The sequence below is a fragment of the Acartia tonsa genome, chromosome 14 (assembly GCF_053477335.1).
Source record: "Acartia tonsa isolate MP-2025a chromosome 14, ASM5347733v1, whole genome shotgun sequence".
Lineage (NCBI taxonomy): Eukaryota > Metazoa > Arthropoda > Copepoda > Calanoida > Acartiidae > Acartia > Acartia tonsa.
Genome location: NC_137273.1, coordinates 14,520,466 through 14,547,906, shown reverse-complemented (window position 1 = coordinate 14,547,906; position 27,441 = coordinate 14,520,466). Strand labels below are relative to the sequence as shown.

At 33.9% G+C, this 27,441-nt stretch overlaps 1 protein-coding gene across 1 annotated transcript in view; it reads left to right on the top strand.

The window, feature by feature from the left end:
• The window catches only part of LOC145306448 (teneurin-a-like), a 186,395-nt gene that overhangs the window by 6,866 nt on the left and 152,088 nt on the right, over positions 1–27,441 (top strand). The window contains exons 3-8 of the mRNA XM_080148544.1: positions 9,051–9,114; positions 9,398–9,437; positions 15,096–15,175; positions 24,415–24,476; positions 26,437–26,490; positions 27,022–27,142. Coding sequence (XP_080004670.1) covers positions 9,051–9,114; positions 9,398–9,437; positions 15,096–15,175; positions 24,415–24,476; positions 26,437–26,490; positions 27,022–27,142 — 421 coding nt within the window. The remainder of the gene's footprint in view (positions 1–9,050; positions 9,115–9,397; positions 9,438–15,095; positions 15,176–24,414; positions 24,477–26,436; positions 26,491–27,021; positions 27,143–27,441) is intronic.

Below are 27,441 nucleotides of genomic sequence, written 5' to 3'. Positions count from 1 at the left end.
ATACAATTGTTAATTGTATTACAATACAGCCTAAACCCTGCCCATTTCCTGAAATTGTAGACTGGTTACTGGAATCAAAAAACACATAGAAAATACAATTGTTTTCTGTGAACTAAAAAAATAATCTCTTTTGGTGTTTTGTAAAACATTTTATTTATGAGTGGTGTTTATATACTGGGATAAAGAGTGTTTTTATATTGTAGTATATTTTTAAGAGAATGGTTGCAGGAAATAAATATACTACTATCCTATATTGTAAAGTAATAAGCTTTTTTTTTGTCTGTAGCGAAGGATCTCACTAACCGCTCAACCGATATGGTTCTTCTATAAAGTGAAGCCTCTTATGGGCTCTGATATAGTTTGATGCTATTTCTTTTTAGAAAAATAAGTCTGGGTATGGTTATAGGCTATTTTTTGCCCTTCAAATATAATGCCCCTAAATGTTAGGGCCGCAGCCCTATTATATAGTGCATTTTTGCCTTACTGTTTGTCAACTAGTCTTTCTAAGGAATAAGTCAATGGACAATAAATGGACCGATTAAAATCCGGTGGATTAGAACCGGTTCTTATCCTTACGAAAAAACTATGTCTAGCATCGTATTATATCCAGTTTTCTACGAATATAAAAATGTAAAATCATAAGGTTTTTTTAGCTACGTATATTTTATATCCGCGGAAAGCTGTTTTTAATACGATGCGAGAATTAACTATTATATTGTTTCATTAAAGACTAGCGGCTTCGTCCCTAGCCTCTAGGGGCTTTGCCCCAAAAGGTAAACAAAATAAAACGTTAGGTACGTGACTAAAAAAAATTATGTGAGTATCAAAATAATTACCTACCCAGCTGAAAAAATTGCGACTAGGTTGCAAATTTTTGCGAATAAATGATTCACAAAACTTCTTTATGATTCTTGGTTTTTTGAGGGGTTGGGGGTGTCTCACCCCCCAAGAAAATAGGTATGTTCCCTGAAGAGTTGAATCTGATCGGTTCAGTGGTTACCAAGATCTTAAGGGAAAGACAGACGAACAGACAGACAGACATCGTTCTACTTTGTATAAAAGATAGGAAAACTGGTTTCAAAGTATAAACACAGTATTATAAAAAGTTTGCCACAAATAATACACACAAACACTAAATTTGAGATAAAACATACATTTTATAAAAACATTATTCTTCATAATTAATATTTATTGATGCTCCTCTATTAATATGTCAGCAATGGCCACTTTAATTTGATGTTGTATTTTAGACTAAAATTATGTGATTTAAAAAATGGGATACTTTTAGACATATTTATTATTATAATAACAAGTTTTTTGTTCTAAAATAAATTACCAAGTGGCATAAAAATCTTTTAAAATAATGGTATGAATGTTTGTTTTTCTATTTGTTGTTAAAACATTACCTGACAAATGCCAAGATTTCTTATTTAGGCATAACTAACAGAAGAAAATTTTCTCTTTTGAATCATATAAATATAGGATGACTCCAATTTTAGTCGAAAATTAATATATTTTTTCAGATACCATATCGCTCTCCCTTCCATAACATATATTTAAAAGTTTTAGTGGAAAAATTAAAATTCCGTTCAATAGAGAAGAAAAAGTTGAAGAAAACAAAAGTCTGAAAAAAGTTGTGAAAAAAATGCACACCAAAGGAGAAAAACGATGGCTTGAAAAACCGCAATTATATTTTGAATAAATTATTAGTGTTATTTTTACCCACCTTATATTAATCATTTTTTTTTAAATGTATGTTTCATTGTTATATAGAATAACTTTATTACTAGAAAAAATTATAAGCAATATGCAATATTGAAGTTCTATTCTGCTGTTTTATTGAAACATATTTTTTTAAAGTTTAGTTTAGCCCCCTTTTTTTATCGGGCATTGACACTATTTATTATTTATTTTGTTGGGCAGGTAAAAATGTCTATATATCTATATAATTATCTATCTGTTTATCAATATCCAACTTAATCTGAATATCTAAAGCAAGTGTATTTATTTTAGCGATTAATTCGAAAAACAGTTGAAATGCCTTTAAGTGAAGATTTCCATAAGGCCATAACAAATGACGTCAGGCATGTTAAATTTGTCCTATCAGTTCCAAACTTTTAAATCAGAAATAGGTTGGAGAAAAATAGAAAGGCACGAAAAAACACTTTAGCAGTAAGCGTCTACTGGATTTTATTTGCATTTTATGCTTTCAGCCCGGGCCGGAAATGCTCAATTTACAGAAAGAATAAATGTTAAAATAATTCCAGAATGATGGACTTTTAACAAGATGGATGGATAGATGGATGGACCCATAAAGATTCTAATAATATATCAAACTGATTATCAATTTTCTATTTATCTTTTACCCATAAAGCTATCTATCTAACTATCTATCTACCCAAATATGTGTGTATCTATATATATATTTATTCATTAAGTGAGATAAACCTCTTGGTCAAAACAATTAATAAATAATAGTACTATCTACCTATCTACCTATCTATCTATCTATCTGTCTAACTATCTATCTATATATTCATTAACTAAGATATATAACCTCTTGCCCAAAACAAATAATCAATAATGTCACTTTCTATCTATCTACCTATCTATCTACCTATCTATCTACCTATCTATCTACCTATCTATATATTCATTAACTAAGATATATAACCTCTTGCCCAAAACAAATAATCAATAATGTCACTTTCTATCTATCTAACTATCTATCTATCTGTCTATCTATCTATCTATATATTTATTAACAAAGAGATATAACCTCTTGACCGACACAAATAATCAATAATGTCACTTGTTCCCAATATATAGTTGGAGGTGTTTTTATAATGTACAGAAATTACCCAATAATAGCAATTTAGTCCAGTTTACAGTATATACATTTTGCAGGGATATTAAGGTATAAGACATGTATACACCATACGATACATGTGTTTTCAGCACGGTTCAAAATCGGAAGACAATAATTAGTACAAACCTAGTTTATTTTTTAATGGTGGTCAGCCTTTGTGTTCATTATAAGAATTGCGTAAATTGCATATATTTCTCCTTGTATGGAAATACGTGATTTGCTGTTTATCACCTCATACCTTATGAGAATTGCGTCCATTGAATACGATTGTCGGGAATAGTCCCTTTCATGACAACGCCCCTTAAGAGGCGATTCGTCGTATCTTTAAAATAGCTTTTTATAGGTTATTTTAGGTTAGGTTAGGTTATATTGGGTTAGGTGATTGCCCCACAGGGTTAGGCAATTGGCCCTGCAGGGTTAGAGCCCCCGCAGGGGCTAGAAATAGGAGAAAAATACGAGGAATCGACCCTTAAGGTGCGTTACCACGAAAGGGACTATACCCCAATTGTCTTTATATGGAAATAACAAGTTGCTCTTTATAAATTTTGCAGTAATGTAAAACAAAAATCCGCCAATCTAAGAGAATTGTGTCAAGCCGTCAGAAATTAATTATAAGAGTACAAATAGTTTTTATTGTTTATCTTTCCTTATATTATTATCCTTATATGTAAGTAACAGGATGTTTGTTTGTATTCAAGGAAATATCTTGCTAACCACTCGGCAAATATAGTATTACTTTTGTTTAGAGTAGCTTCGTGTATGCCTTAGGGTGGTTTTAAGCTAATTATGCCCCTAGAGGTTAGGGGCGTTAACGTTAGTCTACAATGTAAAGAAGACGAATGTTACTGTTCGTCTTAACCCACTTATAAGATCTCGATAACCACTGAAGCCATTTCTGGGGGTTTGAAACTCCCTTTAAAAAAATTGGTACTGATGTTGCTCTGTTAAATTTTGGACTTTGGGAATGCGTTACAGTGTGGAGGTTTACCCTTTGCTACTAGGGGCCAAGCAATAATTCTAATATGAATTCTTAGTTCTTTAGTACATGAAAATCATAGGCAAAGTTCCCTATTATCTATAGCTGAATATAACACTCCCCTTGCACGATTTTAACATTATCAATCTATCTTCCAAGTTTTTACTTATAATTAACACTGAAAATCTTAATTACTATCCGCAAAAACAAATTAAAGTAAATAAATAACTGTCACATTTTATTTTGATCAATCACTTTAAAAAGTTTACTATCAGGCTGAGCTTTATTCATTTTGTCTGTCTGTCCTTTTTCTTTATAGTATACTAGCGGCATCGCTCCTAGCATATAGGGGCTTCGCCCTCTGAGGTAAGGGGAAGTCAACTCTCCTATATAGAATATAGAAATAAAAAAATGGGCACTGCTACAGACTGCTGCCTAATACTACAGTCTATTTAAAACAAGGGGTTGGGAGATTTTTTGTGTTTTGGGGGGTTGGGAGTCTGCCCCCCCCCCCCCCCCTCAAGAAAATAGCCTAAAACAAAAAAAGGACCAGTAGGTATATTCACTGAAGAGTAGAATCCGATCGGTTCTACTTTTTATTATAGATAAGCGGTTGAAACATTAAAACATTTTGGGATAAATATTGCTATCTTTCTTTTATTATTTTTTTTTTCTGACAGCATTCGAATGTGATAAAATATTTTTAGGTTATAGATAAACGTACAACCTCTTTTGTTTAAGACCAGTGGCTTCGCCCGAAGTATATAGGGGCTATGCATTCAAAAGGGTACTATATCAACCCTAGGAAACCATCCCCTGGCCTATGTGAAGCTTCTCTTAAATTGGGATTTTTATTGGTTCGGGTTAAGGTATAGAAAAGAAAACCTTACCACTTTATACAGGACTAGCGGCTTCGCCCCTAGCCTCTAGGGGCTTTGCCCAAAGAGGTATAATTACATCTTCTATTATTTCCCAGCAGAACGGATCACAAATTTTCGCACCTACCCAGCAGGAAAACATTTTCTCGGTGAAATAACGAATTCGCAAAATTCGTAAAAAAAATAGTCTAATGTGTTCTCAAGAAAATAACTACTGGTGCTGCTCATAGTCTAATGTGTTCTCAAGAAAATTTTCATTTTTAAGGGGGTTGGGGGTATCCCACTCCCCAAGAAAATAGCTTAAAACCACCACAGGACCAATATGTAGATACCCTAACGAGAAGAATCCGATCGGTTCAGTGGTTACCAAGATCTTAAGGGACGGACAGACAGACCAACAGACAGATGGTCAGACGGAAAGACAGACATCGTTCTACTTTGTATTATAGATAATATGACAGTGTTGTAACTTGATGGGCTATGCTGATTTAGTAATGTCATATCTTTATATCAAAATGACTTTAGAAACAATAATTGGTGTCGGTAAGGTTTTGATTAGCTATCCTATAGATTCCATACTTACGTTTATTACTTTGATATAAGATATAGATGTTTAAAAATCATTTAAGGTACAAAAGTATTTTGAATCAAATTGAAATTAATATTGAGAACTTTTTAGTTTTTTCATCACTTTAGGTTAGATAATATCATAATGGATACTAGGTGTAGATACCCCTCCAGATTTAGGGTACCACAGGACCCTCCATAGTTGTTACGTATACGGAAAAAAATAACCCCCCCCTCTCCTCTCATTACTTTCATTTTGTTTTAAAAATAGGGGGGAAGGGGAGTTTTAGTGTTAAAACCAGGCATTTAAGAAAACCTCCAATCACTTGGGCAATTTATGTCAGTTTGAACTTAACAAAGTGTTTGACTAATAAAGATATCTAAACAATTCTCATATGATTTATATGTTTATGTATCTAAAACATCTCGAAAACTTTAGACTGATTGCCAAAAAAAGTTTTATATTAGTCCTGACACCAAAAAATATGACTTGTCTAAGACAAAATTGAATTAAACAACTTGTTCTTTTAAAAATAGAAATTATTTGGCCAGGTTTACAATATTTGCATGGAAATTCAAGAAGTTACAAGCAAAATGTATTTACAAAATTCCATTCATGTTTTTATAAAAATTGAAGATTAATGGTATGTTAGGATAGCGGCTATCTATCTATTTAACATTTATTTTTATTGACAGAATTTTCATGCTATCGGCATCGCATACAGCCTCAAGTGGATTTTTTCCCCTAAAGGGGTTAGGGGGTTGTCTCTTAATATCTATTTTTGGAAAAAAGAGTGTTTCTTATTTTTATGTTAGATAAATATCTCTTAGGAGTGCTAGCACAACACCCCTGCAAAGTAGCCTAAAACCTAAAAAGTACAGTCTTTTATAATATCTAAGCTGACATACACCCAACTACTACTTTACAGTAGAGGAGTTTAACTTTTATTTTATTCAATTTTATTCAAGATTTTATAATATTACATGACAAACAGAAAAATTGAAAAATACTATAAAATCTAATGTATTGAAGAAAATTTAACTTTTTCAGTATTTTGAAGTTTTTGTAAAATGTATATTTTTGACTTTTCCTTCAATTCCATTCATTGCAAAATGCTATGAATGAAATGAAGGTATGTTGAAATGGTAATATCGATTTCAAACATCTACTGGAGATTTCTAAAACAATTTTAAAAGAATAGCAACCACATAATTATTACCCCAAAGGCCATTCGTCCTATCTAAATATTTATCTGATTTTTCTTTGACTTCTAATTTCTTAAACAAGCACGTTGTAAAGAAGTTACCTTTTATGATTTAACGACTGTTAGGACTTTTTGATCATAATGACTCATAAATTTGTGAAATGTTTATCTTCTTTATATTCCTTACAATATCTGTATATACTTTGTTGTACTATTTAGCATATTGTATTACTGGTAAATTGGTTAAATTTAGTTGTTTAACCTGATTCAAATTTGCATTATTTTAAAAGTCTTCAAGAATAGTTTATTAATCAAAGGTTGATAAATAAAAGGCTTTTGCTCAAATAACCTACGTTGATAATATTACTATTTTTTTCGCATTAAGATCATGGCAACTGTTTGATTTTACTTTTTACAGTTTCTATATTAGTACCTAAAACGTTTTTTTTTTTATAGTTACCATAGAGTTTTGATTTTGATGGGGGATTCTTTCTCTTTCTGGGACATTTAAGTATGGAATCCTTGATTCTCGGAAGCCTTTTACAATTTACATGAAATTGATACTAAAGCAAGGTTGCCAACTGTTTATTGTTGAAATCCGTAATTTATTGCTAAAATTTATAAAAATCATCAGTATCTTCCTGAAAATTGCAAAATCATGAAAATTTAAAATTAAGTTAAATAATATTAAAGTAAAAAAATCTTGCTTTACTATATATTCAATTTTGACAATGTTATACTGTATACTTTCCGCATAATTTGCAAAAAAAATTTGACACCCTGATTTAAATTTGAAAGAATATCAAAGTAATGTTAGAAGTACCTATCAGACTATCTATTTATCTATCTATCTACTTATACATTCTTCTACAAATCTAACATTTTATTTTATCAGTTTATCTTCCTATACCATCTATACTAGCTATCTTAATATTTATCTATCAATCTATCCTTTCTAATTATCTAAAATCTATTTGTTTATTTATCTATCTATATCGGGGAGTTCAAAGTACTAGTGGTAGTGGAAGCTTTCTATTAATTTAACAATATATCTATCTATCTATCTATCTATCTATCTATCTATCTATCTATCTATCTATCTATCTATCTATCTATCTATCTATCTATCTATCTATCTATCTATCTATCTATCTATCTATCTATCTATCTATCTATCTATCTATCTATCTATCTATCTATCTATCTATCTATCTATCTATCTATCTATCTATCTATCTATCTATCTATCTATCTATCTATCTATCTATCTATCTATCTATCTATCTATCTATCTATCTATCTATCTATCTATCTATCTATCTATCTATCTATCTATCTATCTATCTATCTATCTATCTATCTATCTATCTATCTATCTATCTATCTATCTATCTATCTATCTATCTATCTATCTATCTATCTATCTATCTATCTATCTATCTATCTATCTATATATCTATCTATCTATCTATCTATCTATCTATCTATCTATCTATCTATCTATCTATCTATCTATCTATCTATCTATCTATCTATCTATCTATCTATCTATTTATCTATCTATCTATCTATCTATCTATCTATCAATCTATCTATCTATCTATCTATCTATCTATCTATCTATCTATCTATCTATCTATCTATCTATCTATCTATCTATCTATCTATCTATCTATCTATCTATCTATCTATCTATCTATCTATCTATCTATCTATCTATCTATCTATCTATCTATCTATCTATCTATCTATCTATCTATCTATCTATCTATCTATCTATCTATCTATTTATCTATCTATCTATCTATCTATCTAACCATATATCTATCTATTTAGGGGAGATTAAAGTATGTACTAGTGGTAGTGGAAACTATCTATCTATCTAACCATATATCTATCTATTTAGGGGAGATTAAAGTATGTACTAGTGGTAGTGGAAACTATCTATCAATCTATCTATCAATCTATCTATCTATCTAACCATATATCTATCTATTTAGTGGAATTCAAAGTACTAGTGATAGTGGAAGCTATATATCAAATTATCGAGGAATGAGAAACTGTCCCAATTTTGTATAACTTTAGCGGAACAAGTTCCAATTACGTCATATTTTTCTTTCCCGAAAAAGAGAAGGGGGAATGAAAAAAAGGGAAGGGAGGAAGAAAAAAGAGATGGGAGAAAAGGGGGTTTTCCCCATCTCTTTTGAAGAGATTTTCTTCCCCCCCTCCCTTTTTCGGGAAAGAAAAATATGACGTAATTGGAACTTGTTCCGCTAAAGTTATACAAAATTGGGACAGTTTCTCATTACTCCAAATTATCTATCTATCTATCTATCTAACCATATATCTATCTATTTAGGGGAGATCAAAGTACTAGTGGTAGTGGAATCTATCTATCATTCTATCTATCAATCTATCTATCTATCTATCTATCTTTCTAACCATATATCTATCTATTTAGGGGAGATCAAAGTACTAGTGGTAGTGGAAGCTATATATCAAATTATCTATCTATCTATCTATCTATCTATCTAACCATATATCTATCTATTTAGAGGAGATCAAAGTACTAGTGGTAGTGGAAGCTATCAGACCATAGGCAAATCAAATAACTTTCAGGTAAACACAGGAAAAGAACAATTGATTATCAAATAATATCCTTTCCCCCTTAAAGTTTATGTTAATATTATATGGGACAGTTTAATTTCTTTGTCATTTTATTTTTAGTCCCTTTTGTGACAGTATATATCGATTTTACAGTAGTTTAAAGTTGTTTTATGATTTACATTACACCCCTTTCATCTAAAATCTACGGACCTATGTAAAGCTTCATTAAAATAAAGAACTTTGCAAAATAGATGCATTCATTTTATTTAAACTGATCTTGTAATGTTATATTTAGACATCCCAAATGGACCATGGTAGAAGTAAAAAGAGAAAAGGTAATTTTACGTTTATTTCCTTTAAATGTTTTTACTTTTAAAATGCAAAGACATATATTTAATTTTAACTCTCATTTTATACATCTTAATTGGAACTAATGATCTATTTAGTAGTGAAGCAATTGTCTTCCATCCATTAATATAATGTTGAAAAATAACCTGTGTTTATATGTATAAATACTTTATATAATAGGATAAATATTTTCTTCCATTATTTTTTTTTGGGGGGGGAGGGGTTAATATTGAGTTATAGTTTGAGAAGTATATTTCTTATTTATTTTCAGTAGCGAAGCTACTCTATAATTTACTTTGTCTGTCCGTCTGTCAGTCAGCCAGTCCGTTACGCGATGGGGGCTCCTATTAAAGAAAGACAGCTGAAATTTTAGTGAAGATTCCTTTGATATATGCTCATCTAATCACATTCTAAATATTCTACAAGTGTCATTGAGATTTGTATATGAATTGGGGTGCTTGATTTTTAAGTTTTCATGATTTTTTCGAAACTTTTTCTTTAAAGGCGGCTAAACTTTTTAGGGACTGAATAAGTTTACAATCTACATATTTCAAACAAGTTTGATTAAGATATGCTATTGGTTGGGGTGCAAGATCGATTCCTAGTTTTTCAAGGTTTCGTAATTTTCTCGACTCATGTTCAAAATAAACGGCTAGAATTTTTAGGGATTAATTAGGGCAACTTTCTACATATTATCACCAAGGTTTATAAAGACTTGCATTTTGTTGGGTTTCTCGATCGATTCCTAAATTTTAACGTCTTTCTTATAAGCCTAAGACCATTCTACATTTTTTAATTGGTTTCGTAATTTCTTTTACATAATTTCTTTTACATTGATACCTCATTCCAGAAGTCTGTCCGTAATTTTTGAGCTTCGCTTCTTGTCATCCTTCTTATATACTTGTATCATTCTACTCATATTATCTCTCTGCTCTCTATTCATTTATTTTCTCTATAATAAAATCAATTATCTTCCATTAACCCACCACTGTATCTCAGTCTTTTCCCAACTTATTTTAATCCGCAAGTAAAAAACTGCTGTTTTTTTTCCTCCTGGTGTTTTCATATTCCTACTTATTGTAAAGTAAATGGATGTCTTTGTGGCTCTACTTATCCTATATTTAGTATTTTAGACCTAAAAGACACCTTAAGCATAATATAGGGAGGGATGTAACATCCATTGAATTCCTTACTTTTGTTTATTGGCCAAGTCATTCCTCCTGTTATATCATATTATTATACCCACTTGACATAATTATTAGATACCATTTTTATAAAATCTGACAGTTGAGGAAAGACACGAACCCAAAACCCCTCCAACAACATTTGGTAACTTTTAGTAAAAATGTGAAAACATTTTTATGTTGCAAAGTATTTGAGGAATTATCTTTCATGGTAAACTTGACCCATCATCAATTATCTAGGGCCGTTTCTGAGGTCTTAAGCATCAAAACGTCACAGTTTACTTTCATTCTTTATTGTCCCGAGAAATCTCTTGTGGTGATGCGATATTTTGCAATTATAGGAATGCTTTAAGCCAAATTCATAGACAATTTAAAAAATAGATTTCATAATTTTCAAGCACTTATTACTTATTTCTTTTGTTGGATTTGATTTTTGAAATTTTTGAAATGTATTATATTTAGTATGCAAAATTTAATTTTAAACATGTGATATTTTTAGTCTAATCATCCTAAGAATCACCATATTACGAAATAAATTCGTTATAATGATTCTATAGATTAAAATTTAACATAAAACAGCCTATTATGATGAAAGCTTTAAATCCGTAGGACAATTTTAACATGTCAATCTGAGATGTTAGTCAAAAATCACCCAAAAAGTCTCTATATATCCAGTGGTTTAAGAAATCTTTAATTAAAATAAAAAAAACACATAAAAAATTGGGGGTTATCTATTTTTTACTAAAAAATAGCTGAAAACCACCGCAGGACCAGTAGCTTTATTCTCTGAAGAGTAGAGTCAAATTATTTCAGCGGTCACAGAGACTTTTAGCTTAAGACTGACAAACATCGTTCTACTTTATGTCATAGATAATCTTAATGCTTGTCTTTATGTTGATCTATATTCTTAATTCTCTATGAAACAATTTTTACAAGAGTTTAACTACTTACAACAAAAGTCTGAAAAATACTTTTACTTACAATCTATCTATCTATAAATCTTTATATTTAGAGTATATATTTAAATTACTAGGTATCTATCTATAAATATTTATATTTAATTCTCTACTCATTTTGTAATTTTTATATATCTTTATTTGATTTATTATTAGCCTTTTATGTTTCTTTTCTATTTTATCCGAGTTTTGAAACTTTGTACAAAAGATTTAAAAATAATTTAACTTACTATCTATGTGTCTACATATTTAGACATATGTTTATATTACTCTACCTTTTTTTTTATTGGTTTATTAATCACAGGCGGCTACGCATAAAGAGGCCTCTAAAGGTTTTGGATGGGGTTGGAAGTCACCCCCCCCCCCCCGTCATTTTCAATTTTAGTGTTAAAAAAGTAAATACATTTTTGGGTGGGTCATCCTTGGAGGTGGTGGTAACCTTGCCAGGACCAATGGAAAGCTACCAATGAAAAGAAGAACCATATCGGTTCAGCGGTTAGCAAGATCCTTTGGAACAGACAGACAGAGACACAAACAGACAAACATCTTATTACTTTTATGTTATTCTTATCTATCTATCCATTTGTTTATCTATATTTATATTTAACATTTATCTCTCTATCTCTTTATTTATCTATTTTTACAAGAGTTTGATTACTTCTAAATGATGTCTGGAAAACATTTCCACATTATTTAGCTCTCTCTCTCTCTCTCTCTCTCTCTCTCTCTCTGTTTCTCCTCTTACTCTCTTTCTCTCTCTCCCCTACTCTTTCTCCTCTTACTCTTTATATATCTAACTTTAGAAAAAACCTAAAAGTTTAAGTAAAAACATTTATTAACTCAAAATAACATACACTAAAATGGAAAAAACAAAAGTGTTATTTTATGAAAAGTACAAGATACTTTTCAAGTGGATTGTCTAAGTATTTGATAAGTAAAGCATACTGTAATCGTTATAAATAAAATAATTTGAAATAAAACCTCCAGTTCGTCCCAAAGAAATTATGGGTTAGTACATAGTCCTAATACCTCCACACCCCTATTTATTTTTTCATCACCCCTCATCAGAATAAAACCCATCTTAGTCCATTATTAAACTTTCCTGGAAATTAGGTAATGATCGGTAGAGCCGTTTATGATATCTTTTGTGATATACAAATAAACACTAGGGCGGGTTCATATCGGAATTAGACAAAGAGGGGATATGCAACAGATAAAATTAACCTTAAAAACATTTCTGACCGAAAAAGAATTTTAAAAAATTGAGTTTTGGAACGCGACCACTAAAAAATATATTTCATTACTTATTAATATGCAAAGACGACATTCAAAAAATTTTGAATCAGAACTATGGCTTCATGGTGCTCCCTGAAAAGGCCTTGAGGAGCTGAATCAGGAACTTTTGTCCGTTTCAAAATATCTCGTTCCTAGCCTTAGAAATCACTAAAAAACCAAAAAAATATTAAGGTTTATTGAGAATTGTCTAATTTGTAGAGGTTTTTTAGATTTTCTCAGGCTAGGAACAAGATTTTTTGAAACGGTCAAAAGTTCCTGACTCAGCTCCTCAATGCCTTTCCTGGGAGCACCATGAAGCCATAGTTCTGATAAAAAAAAATTGACTCCCATTTACAAATAGCTATACAATTGAATGTCTGGTCGTCAGCGGTTTTAAGATAAATTTTAAATCATCCAGAGGTGTATTATACTCATACAAATCATTTGCAGATCCCCGCTTTGGCCTCAGAAAAAAAATGTCCAAAATCGACCCACCCTAATAAACACACATCCTTCTACTTTATAGAACATTGTATTTGTGTATGTTATGTACTTCTAATTGTCTCCCAAAATAGCAATCCTTTTCTAAATAACTCTGTAATTTTATTATTTTATGTTAGTAACTATACACTTTGATCTTATAAGAATATCCCATTAACATAAATAAGGGTGTTTAACAATCCCACCTCTCATAGTAAAAAATCAAAAAAGTTATAAATGTATAAATGTCTAAACTAAATTTGTAAAAGTAAATTGTTGAAAAACTGCTTAAATACAGGATACTGTTTAAGGACGTACTTAAGTTTTTTAAGACTTTATAGAGATCCTTTGTATATAACATTGTACTTTGTTTTCCTAGGAATCATTTTTCAAATATCAGATCAATCTGATAATTTTATTACATACAAATTTCTTGTTAAAAATCAAAATGCTTAAAATAGACGTACGGTCATTCTGGTAATCGCAACTAACTACTACAGGAATCACCATGCAATGTTTGAAATCCATAGGACAATTCTAACATGCCTAATTTAACAAAAAAAAGCTGACCGTTCCAGACGAACGTATGGACGGAAAGACCCTAATTATAGAAAAGTTTTGCTTTTTAAAAGAAAGTTTTATCGCTGCTACACTTGTATAACATGGGAAATTGCTGGAATTGTTAGTACAATAAATCCTATTTGTCTTCTTTTATTTTTCTCAATTAATTGGACTTTTTATCTTTGGTGAGAAAGATGAAAACACATAAAAAGCCATTTTATTTCTGGTGTTATATTTTATCCATCTATTTTTCTTTCAACATATAAACAGGTATATCTATTTTTAAAAATCAATTGTTGATAATTTAGTTAAAGATGTGATTATATATCTATGGCATCTCTAATTTAACCGAATAATTTCTTATGTATTATATGTTACAGCCTATACAACTATTTTTATTCCCTAATCTATTTTGTTGTATCTGGTTATATACATTTTTTTTATGAATTTAAGACAGAAAAAAATCCTAAAACTATTCCGGGACCATTGTGTAGCTTCTTTAAAATAGAAATACCAATCGGTTCAATAGACAAAAGAAACTTACTAGTACTATATACAGTGTGTTTTTTTTATGAGAACTTTTTGAAAGCAATTTTACCCCACTTATAATTATCAGAATTTAATGATTAACGGCTTATTTTCTTCGTTTTTTATAACCATTTATAGAACATCAACAAAATATTTCAGTTTTTATTAAAAAAGTAGAGTGAAATAAAAAAAAAATGGTTTTAGCGCATATTTCTCATGCTTAAATCTTCTACCCTTTTCAAGAATGTCTGCAAAACGCTTCAAAGTTGAGAAACAGAGTTAAAAATTAATACAGATACTTTTGGGGACATGTACTAGAACATATTAAAGTTTGAAGGCCATATCTCAGCCAGGGAGGGAGTACTGGCCCCCCAAAGTGGACTACTGAAAATCCAATTTTTTTCTTGCAAAGGGTAGAAGAATTGAGCTTAAGAATAATGCGCTAAAACCTTTTTAGACGTTGACACCTAAGTTTTGAATTTTTGATTTTACTGTACTTTTTAAATAAAAACTGAAATATTTTTTTGATGTTCTAAAAATGGTTATAAAAAGCGAAGAAAATAAGCGGTTAATCATTAAATTCTGATAATTATAAGTGGGGTAAAATTACTTTCAAAAAAGTTCTCATAAAAAAAACATAAGTAAATATTTCTATATTTAGGTGGTAAATCTGGTCACACTAGTCGGCGGCGGCAACAGGATACCACGGTTGCACAGGCTGATCCTCCAGATTTATTCCAGGTACACCTCATTTTATTTTTGTATATGAATAGCTAGACAAATATTTAAAAAATCTATCATTATAATTAAAACAAGTATTAATTTCGACAAAATTATCTGTAAACTCTTAGAAAGCATAGAATTATAAATGATTGTAGTAAATGGTCCTGCATTGTGTTGGAATGTATTTTCTTGTATTCCCTGGCAAGTTCGAACCCATTAATTCCCTTTTCCTTACACCAGAGAATGAGTGTGTAACGCGGCATTCCTAACTATCTCCGCGCGTCGCTTGTAAACAAACAAAAAGACGCGCATTTTTCCTTTGATGATTCCCATGTGAAGAGCTACGTGAATGAAAATAATGTATTGGTTGAATATACATGCGCTCTAATCCGTGGAAGATCTCAAATAAGCCTTCCTGCTTAGTTTGACATCATATGTGGTAAGAATTTATCTTTAATTCTTAATAATAAGCGTAGAATGGTATAATTTTATGAAGAAATTTAAAACATTAATTTTTCAACAAATAGACCATTTAATTGCTAACTTTTGACATACGAATATTTTCCTTAATTTTATTGATCATTTGAATCTAAAATTATCAATTTCTGATGCGATTTAATATGTTTCGTGCCAATTTAAAGTTTTTTAGAAATTTTATATTTTTAATTAAATTGAAATCACGCAACCTCGATCTTACAAAAATAATAAACCATTAATTTTATGTAATTAATTTTTATATTTTTGTTTTAGACTTACTGTTTTCATGGTAATAAATACACATTTGTAAACTTCGCTATGTTGGTCATTCGGAGGGCTTGGAGATAAGATTTCGAGAACGGCTAGGCATGCGTTCCGAAACAATGAAAACAAGACAGAACAGATGCGGCTAAGAAAATATCTGTGAAGTTTTGTGAATGTGTTGGTTGTGATACCTTACCACGCATTATTATAATCGTAATCAGTACAGTTAACTTTTGTGACAATCATGGGTCCTAAAAAGAATAAAGGCGCTCAACTGGGATTGCGGCTGCGCCCAGCCGTCGAGGCCCTAACCAGTGAACTAAATAAAGTGATGAAGTTGGTCAGTGAATCTTCAGAGCTTGACGTTAGACATTTCACTAAGGAGTCAATCCTTGTCCATGACAAGTTCGAGACATTCGATAGCATCATGGTCGGTTTTAGCAAGCTTGGTGTGAGAATCCAAGAGCTTGAGGAGTTTAGTGACATTTATTCTAATATAGTTACTGTGCAAAAGGATTATAGTGCTCTGAAAGATGCTCTAGATGCTATAGAAGAGCTTAGTGACATTCAAAGTGTTGTTGATTTAGTTGGTGATAATTTGCCTGACCATAAGGCTGAACTATATGATCGATGCTTAAAGATTGTGAAAGTTATTAAAGGGTCATACTTTCCCTTACCAGAACCAATTATAAACACTTTGTCTGCTTTGATGAAACGGCTGGCTGAGGTTAAGCTTGAACCTGTGAAGCCGCCTACAACGACGGCGGGTGCCTCGACAGCATCGCCATTTGTGTCACCGTTTGGCACACCACAGTTCGGCACCGGTTCTATATTCACGCCAGGATATATGAATCGTGTCGACGAGCGCCTTCTTCCCAGCTTTGACGGCCAAGAGGCAGCCTACGTAAGTTTCAAGGACAATTTTAAAAAGCTTACCGTAGGACAGGACCCGTCATATTTACAGTTATTATTGAGCAGTGAAAAGGTCTGTAAAAATAAAGAGTTGAGACTTCAGTTAATTCAGATTCAATCGCATGAATCTCAATGGGCTTACCTTGATGCACGTTTTAAGTCCAAAACACGTCAGATGCTCTGCCTTTTCAACCAATGGGAGAAGAAGCCTAAACCGTCGGACTCCAACCAGATTGTGACAGTCTTAGCAGAGTTTGGTGGTGCAGTTAGCCAGCTCGAGCAGCTGACTAAAGATGATGATGATGATGAAGTTACCACAAGCCAGTGGTTGACCGTGATCCTTCTGGAGATGTTATCCAAGAAGTTGCCACGTGATTTTCAAGATAAGCTCAACCTAGCGTTGGGCTCGATGGATACCCCAAATGTTCCTAAGCTGTTGAAGATTATAGAGGAACAGAGGGGCGCCATTTTGATGCGGTGCTCGACTAATATAGACACCCCCTCCAAGAAGAAAGGTAATCCTGCGGCCGCAGCTACAGCCGTTGGTAAACCTGGGTCTCCAGCTAAGACCAAGAAGAAACAGCCTTGCCCGTCGGAAGGTTGTAGTTCTGATCACCTGTTGTTTAAGTGCTCCAAGTTTAGGGATATGTCTGTTCCTGAACGTAAAGTCTTCATCAAGAAGATATGCGCCTGTTTGCTATGCTTGCAAAAGGGGCATAGGGTGGCCGACTGTCCCAGAGCCGATAAACTTGGCAGCTGTACCATAGACAGCTGCAATCAGCCCCATAATAGCTTGATTCATGAGACTGTGGCTGGACAAGTTGCGGCAGTTTATGAATCACAATTGTTTAGCAAGAACAATTTTATGCTGATGTTGCAGCAGCTCCCAGCATTGGCGGCTGACAAACGTCAAGTCACCGTCAATGCTATGTGGGACTCTGGAGCAAATTTGACGTTGATTTCTAGAAGTATTGCCAAGAAGTTAGAGTTGCCATCAACTGGTCGCACAGCTACTATTTCTCTGGCAGATGGGAAGAGCCAAGCATGTCCTACAGTCAAGATTTGTTTGGTTGACCGCAACCGGAATTCACATATTCTGGAGGCGGCGGTAGTGCCCAGCATTGGTACTGAAGAAGGGTTGCGTTCTATTGATCCTGCAGCCGCCGCCGAAATTTTCAACATGAAGCCTGATAATTTTTCTATGGTCAACGGTAAGATTGATGTTCTTATTGGCCATTTAACACCAGCTATGTTCCCGTGTGCAGATAAAATGGTTGGTGATTCTAGACTGTACAGAAGCTTATTTGGTACAGGCTATTTAGTTGTGTCTGCAGATGGCAGGACTGTTGCTAATCCTGTCGCCTGTAAAGCTGTTAAGTTGGAGGTCAGCAAGATGGAGTTCCTGAGTACAGAAAGTTTGGGGATACAGCCGCCATCAATGTGCAGCGGTTGTAAGAACTGCCGTCATTGCGCCGCCATTGCCGCCGGGCAGTCTGCCTTGGACGTGCGTAAGCGGCAGCTGATTGAAGAAGGTTTGACGTTGGATCTTGAGAACCGTATCTGGACGGCCTCATATCCTTACAAGCAGCCGCCAAGTGTGTTGTTTGATAATTCTGAGCAGGCATACAAGATCTGCTTACGTGACCGGCAGAGGATGGTCAAAAAAGGTGAATATGACACCTTCTGTCAAGTGTTCCAAGAAGCTGTCTCTCGTGGAGTGTATCAGAAAGCTTCGCCAGAAGATCTAGCTTATACTAAGCCCGTGTATTATTCGAGCCTAGTCTGCGCATATAAAGAGTCTATTTCCACGCCGTTGAGGATATGCGCCAATTCTAGCCTCTGCTGCAAGGGGCTAAGCCTCAATAGTATTATGATGGACGGGCCAGTTCCATTATATACCCTGATGCACAATCTTATTCGGTTCAGAAGTTATAAGTGTGCATTCGTGGCTGACATTCAGAAGTTCTACAATTCATTGTTAGCTACCTATGAAGATTCTCAGCTGAAAAGTGTTTTTTTCGCTGATACAGTTGATGGAGAGCCGGAGGTTTATCTCACCAAAACCATCAACTTTGGTGAAGCCTTGGCCGGCGATATGGCCGTGACCGCCCTCAGACTCACTGGTCGTATTTTTGGTGGACGTTCCCAGCAGGATGTTCAAGATGTTTATGGATCTGAGAAGATTAGAGGTTGTGACGTTGTAGCCCAGCAAGAGGTGTGGAGAGATGTTCAGCAACCACTCAGTCCTGAATTTGTTTTGTATCAAGATCCTCCTTCGGTCAAATTGGAGACTTGTACTTACGTGGATGACTGTTTGAGCGGTCATAACAGTAAACCTGAAGCTGTCCAGCTGGTCCAAGAGCTGGAAGATATGATTGCACCTGGCAATTTCAGATTTAAATCTGTTATTTATTCTGGAGATGATGTTGACAGTGTAAAAGTTTTGGGCCTTGTTTGGGACCCTAAACAGGATAAGTTGTTCCTACCTGTCAGAGCCAACCACGGCGAGAAGATTAAGGGTAGAAAGCTACTAGAGGATCTGGATCTGGAGGATCTCTGGAGAAGTCTACCTGAGTTGATAACTAAACGAGAAGTTTGGAGAATTGTGCAACAATTGTATGACCCAATGGGTCTAGCAGCGCCATTGCTGCTTAAATCCAAGCTTTGTCTGCGCTCAGTTTGCATACATGGATGCAACTGGGATGATGTCATACCTGGAGAGTTGAGGTCGGAGCTCGTGTCCAGCCTCCAGGACCGTTCGGCACTTGGAAATGTGTCGTTCAGACGTTCGATGGTTCCCGATAAGCCGTTGGGGCTTCCAATGGTTGTGGGTTTCTGTGATGCATCTAACCAGGCCTATGCAGCCATCACATACCTGAGATGGCCAGTTCCTGGAGGATATGATGTAGTTTTGTGTTGCGCCAAGTCACGTGTCGCACCAGTGAAGATAGAGTCTATACCAAGGTTAGAAATGCTTAGTTGTCTAATTTTGGCAAGGCTTGTGGATACTGTTGTCAGAGCCCTACCTTTCAACATTTCTGGCAAAGTATTTTTTAGTGATAGCAGCTGTGCCCTGGCTCAGCTATCCAGTGACAGTGTTATGCTAAATGTTTTCAACAGTCATCGTGTTTCCGAGATACAACAGTTGACGAGCCCTGAAGATTGGAGATGGGTTCCAACCCAACACAACATCGCCGACCTGGCGACGCGTGGTTTGTGTACGATTGAGGATGTACAACCTGGATCTACATACCAGGAAGGTCCAAGCTGGTTGCGCCTGGAACAGGACCAGTGGCCCGTTAAGACGGCGGGTGAGGTAAATGCATCCATTCCCGAGAGCGAGCTAAATCCCAAGATGGCGAAGCTCAAGGTAATGTTCACACAGGTGGTGGACAATGATTTCTGGAGGTCCCTGGCAAGAAGGACCTACAGGCAGGCAAGGAGGACTGTGGCCGCAGTTCTTAAGGCTGCCAACTGCTTTAAAATGTTGCTTGTCAAGAAACGTGGCGTTGCAACAAATGAGGATGGTGTTAGCAACAATGATAGTTCTAGGTATTATGAGAACTACACTTTCACAAATACATACATGGATTCTGTTTGTGACTTGTTTTTGACTTCCTTCAACCAAGAGAAGGAGATGACCATGGACGCCGAGGGGAAATTCGACTCCCTTCAACCCTATCATCACAAGGTCCAGGTTTGTTGGCCCATAGTGGGTCATGATGGATGTTTTCCTCTTAGGTCATTCACAATATTGAAAATGGCCGGGAGGGGAGATGAGGCTCTTGAGGCCGCTGCTGGAGGCCCCAGGAAAGTTATGAAGGACAGCCCAGGTGTTGTCTTGCTCAGCCGCCACAACAGGCTGGCGAGGCTCATCCTTCAACAGTCCCACGATGAATTGGGACATGGAGGCCATCGTAAAACATTGGCGCAAAGCCGCAGGTATGCATGGATCACACATGGCCGCATGGAGGCTATGAAAGTGGTCAAGAGTTGTGCTGCATGTTCCATTGAATATGCCAAGCGTTCGAGTCCCGCAATTGCTAATATTCTGCCAGATCGTGTTGAGCCCTCAATGCCCTTCAAGGAGGTGCATATGGACCTTAAGGGGACGATAGAAGTTGTGAAGCATGGCGTTGGCACCAGGAGTTCCAAGACTAAGTACAAAGTCTGGTTGTTGATTGTGGCCTGTAGATTCACACAGGCTGTGTTTGTTGACGTGTTGACCGACTATTCAACTGAAGCCGTGCTGGTCGGCTTGAGAAAACTTCAGGCGTTTTACAATATGCCTAGAAGGGTTACTACAGACAGAGGCACCAATATGGCTGGTGCCAAACGAATTATGGATGAACTTTTGAAGGATACCAGGATGCATTTTGAATGGCATCTTGTGCCCACTGCAGCACACTCGTTCGTAGGTACTGTGGAGAGGCAGGTTGGGCTGGTCAAGCGTGTGTTGAACAAGAAGTTGGCTGGTGCTACTGTAACCTTCAATGATTTATTGGTGTTGTGTGCTGAGACTGCCAGAGTCTTGAATTCGAAACCATTGACGTATGCCACTCAAGGAGATGACGTCAATTGCTGGAGAATAATTTCACCTGCTGATCTGTTAGGCGGCAGGACCAACGATGCAATCTGCACCTTCGAGACAGGTTGCAAGGAGCCCATCACCAGGAGGCTGGAGAACTTGGAGGAGTTGACCCGTCAGTTCCATCAGGTGTACAAGGAGCAGCTCATGCCTGAGCTACTCAAGTCCGTCAAGTGGCGCCGCAACGAGGTGCTGCTCGAGCCGGGAGACGTGGTGCTGATCGACGATAGCACAAGTTTGATGAAGAAGTTCAGATTGGGGCGTGTAGAAGAAGTGCGCCCAGGTGGGAGGACCATGGTTTGCAAGTACAAATTATCAGATGATGCAGCCGCCACGAGTAACGAGACTTCTGCAAGACGTCTGCTCAAGATCAATCTACCCAAAGTTTAGTATAAGTATCGTTCTTGTTTAACTTTGAATTTTATTTTTACGGTAGATTTATCAGATATTTTTTTTCGAAAGACAAAAAACACAATTTTGGACGCAATTTCGTTTAAACTTTCAATTCGACGCAAGATTTTTTTTCATTTGAAATGCAAACTTAAGTTTTTCATACGTTTTTGCAAGTTTTTTCAATGATTTAAGTCTTTCCGGGACCAGGGATTTTTTTCACGGAAATTTTCCTAGGTACCTACGCAAATACGAATATCTTTATCCTTGTTTGATTGAAATTCGATATGATAAAAAATTAACACAATGAGATTTTTTTACATCATACAAATATTTCTTTAAGATTTATTATAATCACACAAATAATTTAATATTACATGCATATTAAAATTATTACTATTTACCTTTTAACCGATGTACCTAAAGAAAAAATGCAGATTTTTTTCGCCTTGAATTAAGTAGATTCTTTGAGTTTCGAAGATTTAAGCTTAATAAGACCGCTCTACGGTGTATCTTAGCTCTGTTTCCTCGGCCAGACATACCGCAGAACGGCAAAACTAAAGCATAAGATAATTTTATTTTGATTGCTTTGATTGATGATTTTAAAGTTTCTTGAATTATTCATGATTCTTTTTTATTTTAATTTGATTTTAACATCACTAATTATGTTTAATTTCAGTTGATGCAGCCCTGCGCCAGAAATCCTGTTGGAAATTATGCGGTATCAAAAATTGTGATGGAAAGACATAACGTCCAACAGGATAGCTGGAACATGGCAATTATTTATATTTGATGGATTTGTTAGTTTGTATCTTGAGGGATTCATTCTAACTGAGGCCCCAAATTGCCTTAATTATGACTGTTTGAATACGTATAAGTTGCTTTCTTTTCAAAACAGAGAGAAATTGCAAACTCAGCATTTAGAGAAGTTCTTTTCTTATATTGAGCTTTTGTTTTATTTTGGTAAATTTAATTTGCATATTTCAATTGCATTTTTATTTTACGCAATTTTGATTCACGAAGATTTAAAATTATGAAATTTTAATTTTCCGATGTTTGATGATTTTTTACAGTCATATTTATTTAGATTTAAGTATCTATTTTATTAAAACATGGTTAGATTTAAGGATCTTACTTATCTTATCTGAAAAATGTTTAGATGTAAGCACGAGTATTTTTCCACCGGAGAAAAATTCTAATTATTGAGAAGTTTTTTATGAAATTTTACTTTTCTTTTCTAGCAAAAAGATTTAGTAGAAAAAATGTCATTATTTAATCTTTCTTTCTTTTGATGAAAAAAGTTTGAGTTGATTATTTAATTATTGATGCGATTTTTAATATAAAAATCATTTGCCTATTATTATGTAGGTACCTAATCAAAGTTTAGGTACTATTGATTATTAATTCATGTATTCGCAATTACATGGTCTGTAATTCTAATTTTAATTGAGATTATGAGGCCATGATATAATGAGATGTGTGAGTGGTAAATGTGCATTTCATGAATGTTGAATGCTTTTCCCATTCCTTATTCCTATCCTTATGTGGTAGTGGAGTCGGTTTGAGTTATTGTGGTGTTCGTAAGTTACCATAATTAATTTTAGGCCTGATGGCCATGCCATTTTAAACTCTTGTAATTTATGCGTTATGAGATTGTGATTTTGTGGACACTGTCTGCACGCATGATGCTAAGATGAGTTATTGTGTTCGATTCCCAGTGACTAGACGGGTGTGTGTTGGAATGTATTTTCTTGTATTCCCTGGCAAGTTCGAACCCATTAATTCCCTTTTCCTTACACCAGAGAATGAGTGTGTAACGCGGCATTCCTAACTATCTCCGCGCGTCGCTTGTAAACAAACAAAAAGACGCGCATTTTTCCTTTGATGATTCCCATATGAAGAGCTACGTGAATGAAAATAATGTATTGGTTGAATATACATGCGCTCTAATCCGTGGAAGATCTCAAATAAGCCTTCCTGCTTAGTTTGACATCATATGTGGTAAGAATTTATCTTTAATTCTTAATAATAAGCGTAGAATGGTATAATTTTATGAAGAAATTTAAAACATTAATTTTTCAACAAATAGACCATTTAATTGCTAACTTTTGACATACGAATATTTTCCTTAATTTTATTGATCATTTGAATCTAAAATTATCAATTTCTGATGCGATTTAATATGTTTCGTGCCAATTTAAAGTTTTTTAGAAATTTTATATTTTTAATTAAATTGAAATCACGCAACCTCGATCTTACAAAAATAATAAACCATTAATTTTATGTAATTAATTTTTATATTTTTGTTTTAGACTTACTGTTTTCATGGTAATAAATACACATTTGTAAACTTCGCTATGTTGGTCATTCGGAGGGCTTGGAGATAAGATTTCGAGAACGGCTAGGCATGCGTTCCGAAACATGCATGGTTTTTGGTCGTGACAGGGGGGTGTTATCAGACCTAGACATAAACGTTGTTACCATCTTAATTAAAAGGCTTGAACGTCCCTGGACCTACGGACAATTAGTTTTACAACCCATTCACTTGATAAAAGAACCCAAAATGTTTAAGCCGATAAATGTAATCATTTTTAAAAATCAACTTTAGTGACTAGTTTTTTTTTAGTATACAAGACCTCCTGACTTAGTGAACCAGTCTCCTAGTAATATTATCTACATGCAGAAAAGGTGAATAGATAGATATTAATATAAAGGGAATTATCTACTACAGGAATCATCATGCAAAGTTGAAATCGATAGTACAATTCTAACATGTCTAAATTAACATAAAGAGCTAAAAGGTTACGGACTGACGGACGGACCCTAATTATAGAAAAGCTTCGCTTTAAAAATAGATAAATGACCCTGAAGAATTTTAAAAACCATTGACAATAAAATATATATTCTAAATGGGTAAAACAAAAAACTGCATAGTTAAATTGTTTTATTGATATAATAACATGAAATTAAATTGTTAACATTTATTGTAGTCTAGTTAATCAAATATTGTATCGGCGGTTTTTTTTAAGTATTTCAAATTTTTTTTTGTAAATTTAGCTAGCTCTTTCAAACCTTAAAAACAAGAAAACCTTATTTAAAAAAAAGATTAATGCATTACTTTAATGGTGGATGCTTAAAGGGTTGATAGCTCCTTGAAGAGGTCAACAACAACGTTATAAGACCTATAACAGGCACTGTCAAACGAACCTAATCGGTCCAGCGATTAGCGGTATCAAACGGTAAAGAAATACACACAAACAGAAAGACAAACAGACAGACTCTTTCATTAATAAAAGTTGTCAAAGCTTTATTTTGGAAATAATCGTCATTTTATATCAAACGACTATTGAACCTTGCTTGTATAAAACACCATAATTTTAAACATTCCAGACTTAATCAGTTAATTGATTCTTTTTAAAATTGAAGCTTTTGGTTAATATCGGTCCGTCCGTATGTAATTGTTTGCTCTTTACATTAATTAAGTCCTATCGATTTTAAACTTTGCATGATAATTCCAATACGGTTAGTTGGATACGATTTTTTATGTGTTTCAATTATCCTATTCATCTGTTTTTTTGGAATACTGATTCCTATTACAACAAGACACAATGTTATAAGCAAAGCATATCTATAATCAAGTCCTAAAATGTAAGTATATCCTTAAACAGTTTTCTGCATTTAAAAAGTTTTGCAATTAATTTACCTACAATTTGTTTTGATTTGTACATTTATGTTTTGATAATTCAGTTCTGACACTCTACAAGTGATAATATTCGTTTTCCTATCGTGCAAGAGCTTCGCTTTTATGGATGTTGTCATCCTTGTTTTTATGTAAACTTATTAATAATTAATGGCTAATGTTTACATTAGGGTGTCTGCAGATTGGGTTAAATATTAAAAACAAGAATAACAACATCCATAAAAACGAAGCTATTAAATAGGACAAAAAGACTCTAAAGAAAATTAAAAGAAATAAGTTTTCTCGTATTCATTCGAATCCGGTGGATAGGAACCGGTTCTCATCAATACGAAAAAAACTATGTCTAGCATCGTATTATATCCAGTTTTCTACGAATATAGAAATGTACAATCATAAATTACAACCAGTTTTTTTAGCCCGTGCCTTCGGCATCTCGGGGCTAAAAAAACTGGTTTTAATCTTATAATTGTACATTCTATATCCGCGGAAAGCCGTTTATAATACGATGAAAGAAATAACTATTTTTTGTCTGTAGCGAAGGATCTCGCTATCCGCTGAACCGATATGGTTCTCCTGAACACAGTAATAGTGTCTGACTGATTATGACGTAACAAAAAAAATTAGCCAATGAGAGGCCACTATAAATTTTACCATTGGTCAATAACGGCCTCTCATTGGCTATTTTTTTTTGTTACGTCATAATCAGTCAGACACTATTACTGTGTTCGGTTCTCCTTTACATTGAAGCTTCTTATAGGTTCAGAGAAGGTTTTCAATTATTTTAAAGGAGTTTATTTCCACCCCCCCCCCCCTCCACCAAAAAACATTTATTTACTTTTTCTTTTTGAAACAAAAAAATTGTGGGTGTCAACCCCTCACCAATTCAAGGTTATCCAGAGACCTCTAGGGGCGTAGCCGCTAGTTTTCATGAAATTATTTTTGTTTCAGTTATTCATCTGAATCATTGTACGCCCGTCCTGATTTACCAACACTACCTGCCAGGAATCAATACTTTTATTATTTGGACATAGAGTAATCCTCAAAATACAATTGAAAAAGGGGGTAATTTTTTTCGCGTATTTTCCGTTAGATTGGGTGCAAGCATCCAGTCAAATGCGCTTATTTGGTCAAACTTTTCTTAATTATAACCAAACGTACAGTATGGTTGGGTCAAAAATGACACTCTTTTTAACCAAAGAACCTATGGATTAAGTTTAATTTGTAATATTGTGAAACTATAAAATTTAGGTTAAAAAGACAAAACATATTATATTATGGAATGTGAAGGACTTTTTAAGGATATTAGATAAATCGATGTCACACATTCATCTAATATTTTTATTACTACTACAAAGCTAGAGTTAAAATTTTTAATAGTTAAACGTCCCGGATTAATAGAACCAAAAGTTAAAGTATAAGTATAAATTTAATTCATCTTTAGTATGATGTATGTAGGTTAGAACCATCTACCATAAGAACTATAAACATATCCCTAAACCATTCAACCAGCTATATAAACGTATTGATTTCTAGCATTCATACTGCACACGATCTGCACACAACACACGATGTGCAGCACACACTTGCACATGATGTGCAGCACACACTTGCACATGATGTGCAGAATCTTCAGACTGTTCATGATGCTCACCAGGTAACAACTTTATTTAATTTGAGCAGACAACTGTTGTGACAATAAAATATTTTTATAAGACTTTCTAAATTAGGCATATAGTTTTTTTTTCTTTTTCAATCAATTTAAAATTATTACTTACTCTTAATTTGTATGGTCCTAAGGATCTCTAAAAAATGCTCTTAAAAATCTTCAAACCTTTTAGCATATCTTAATCTTTCTTCGGATTTCCCAGTAACAAGATGTATACCAAAACAAGGATGACAACATCCATAAGTAGCGAAGCACAAAAAATTGTGAATAGGAATACGTATAAGTAG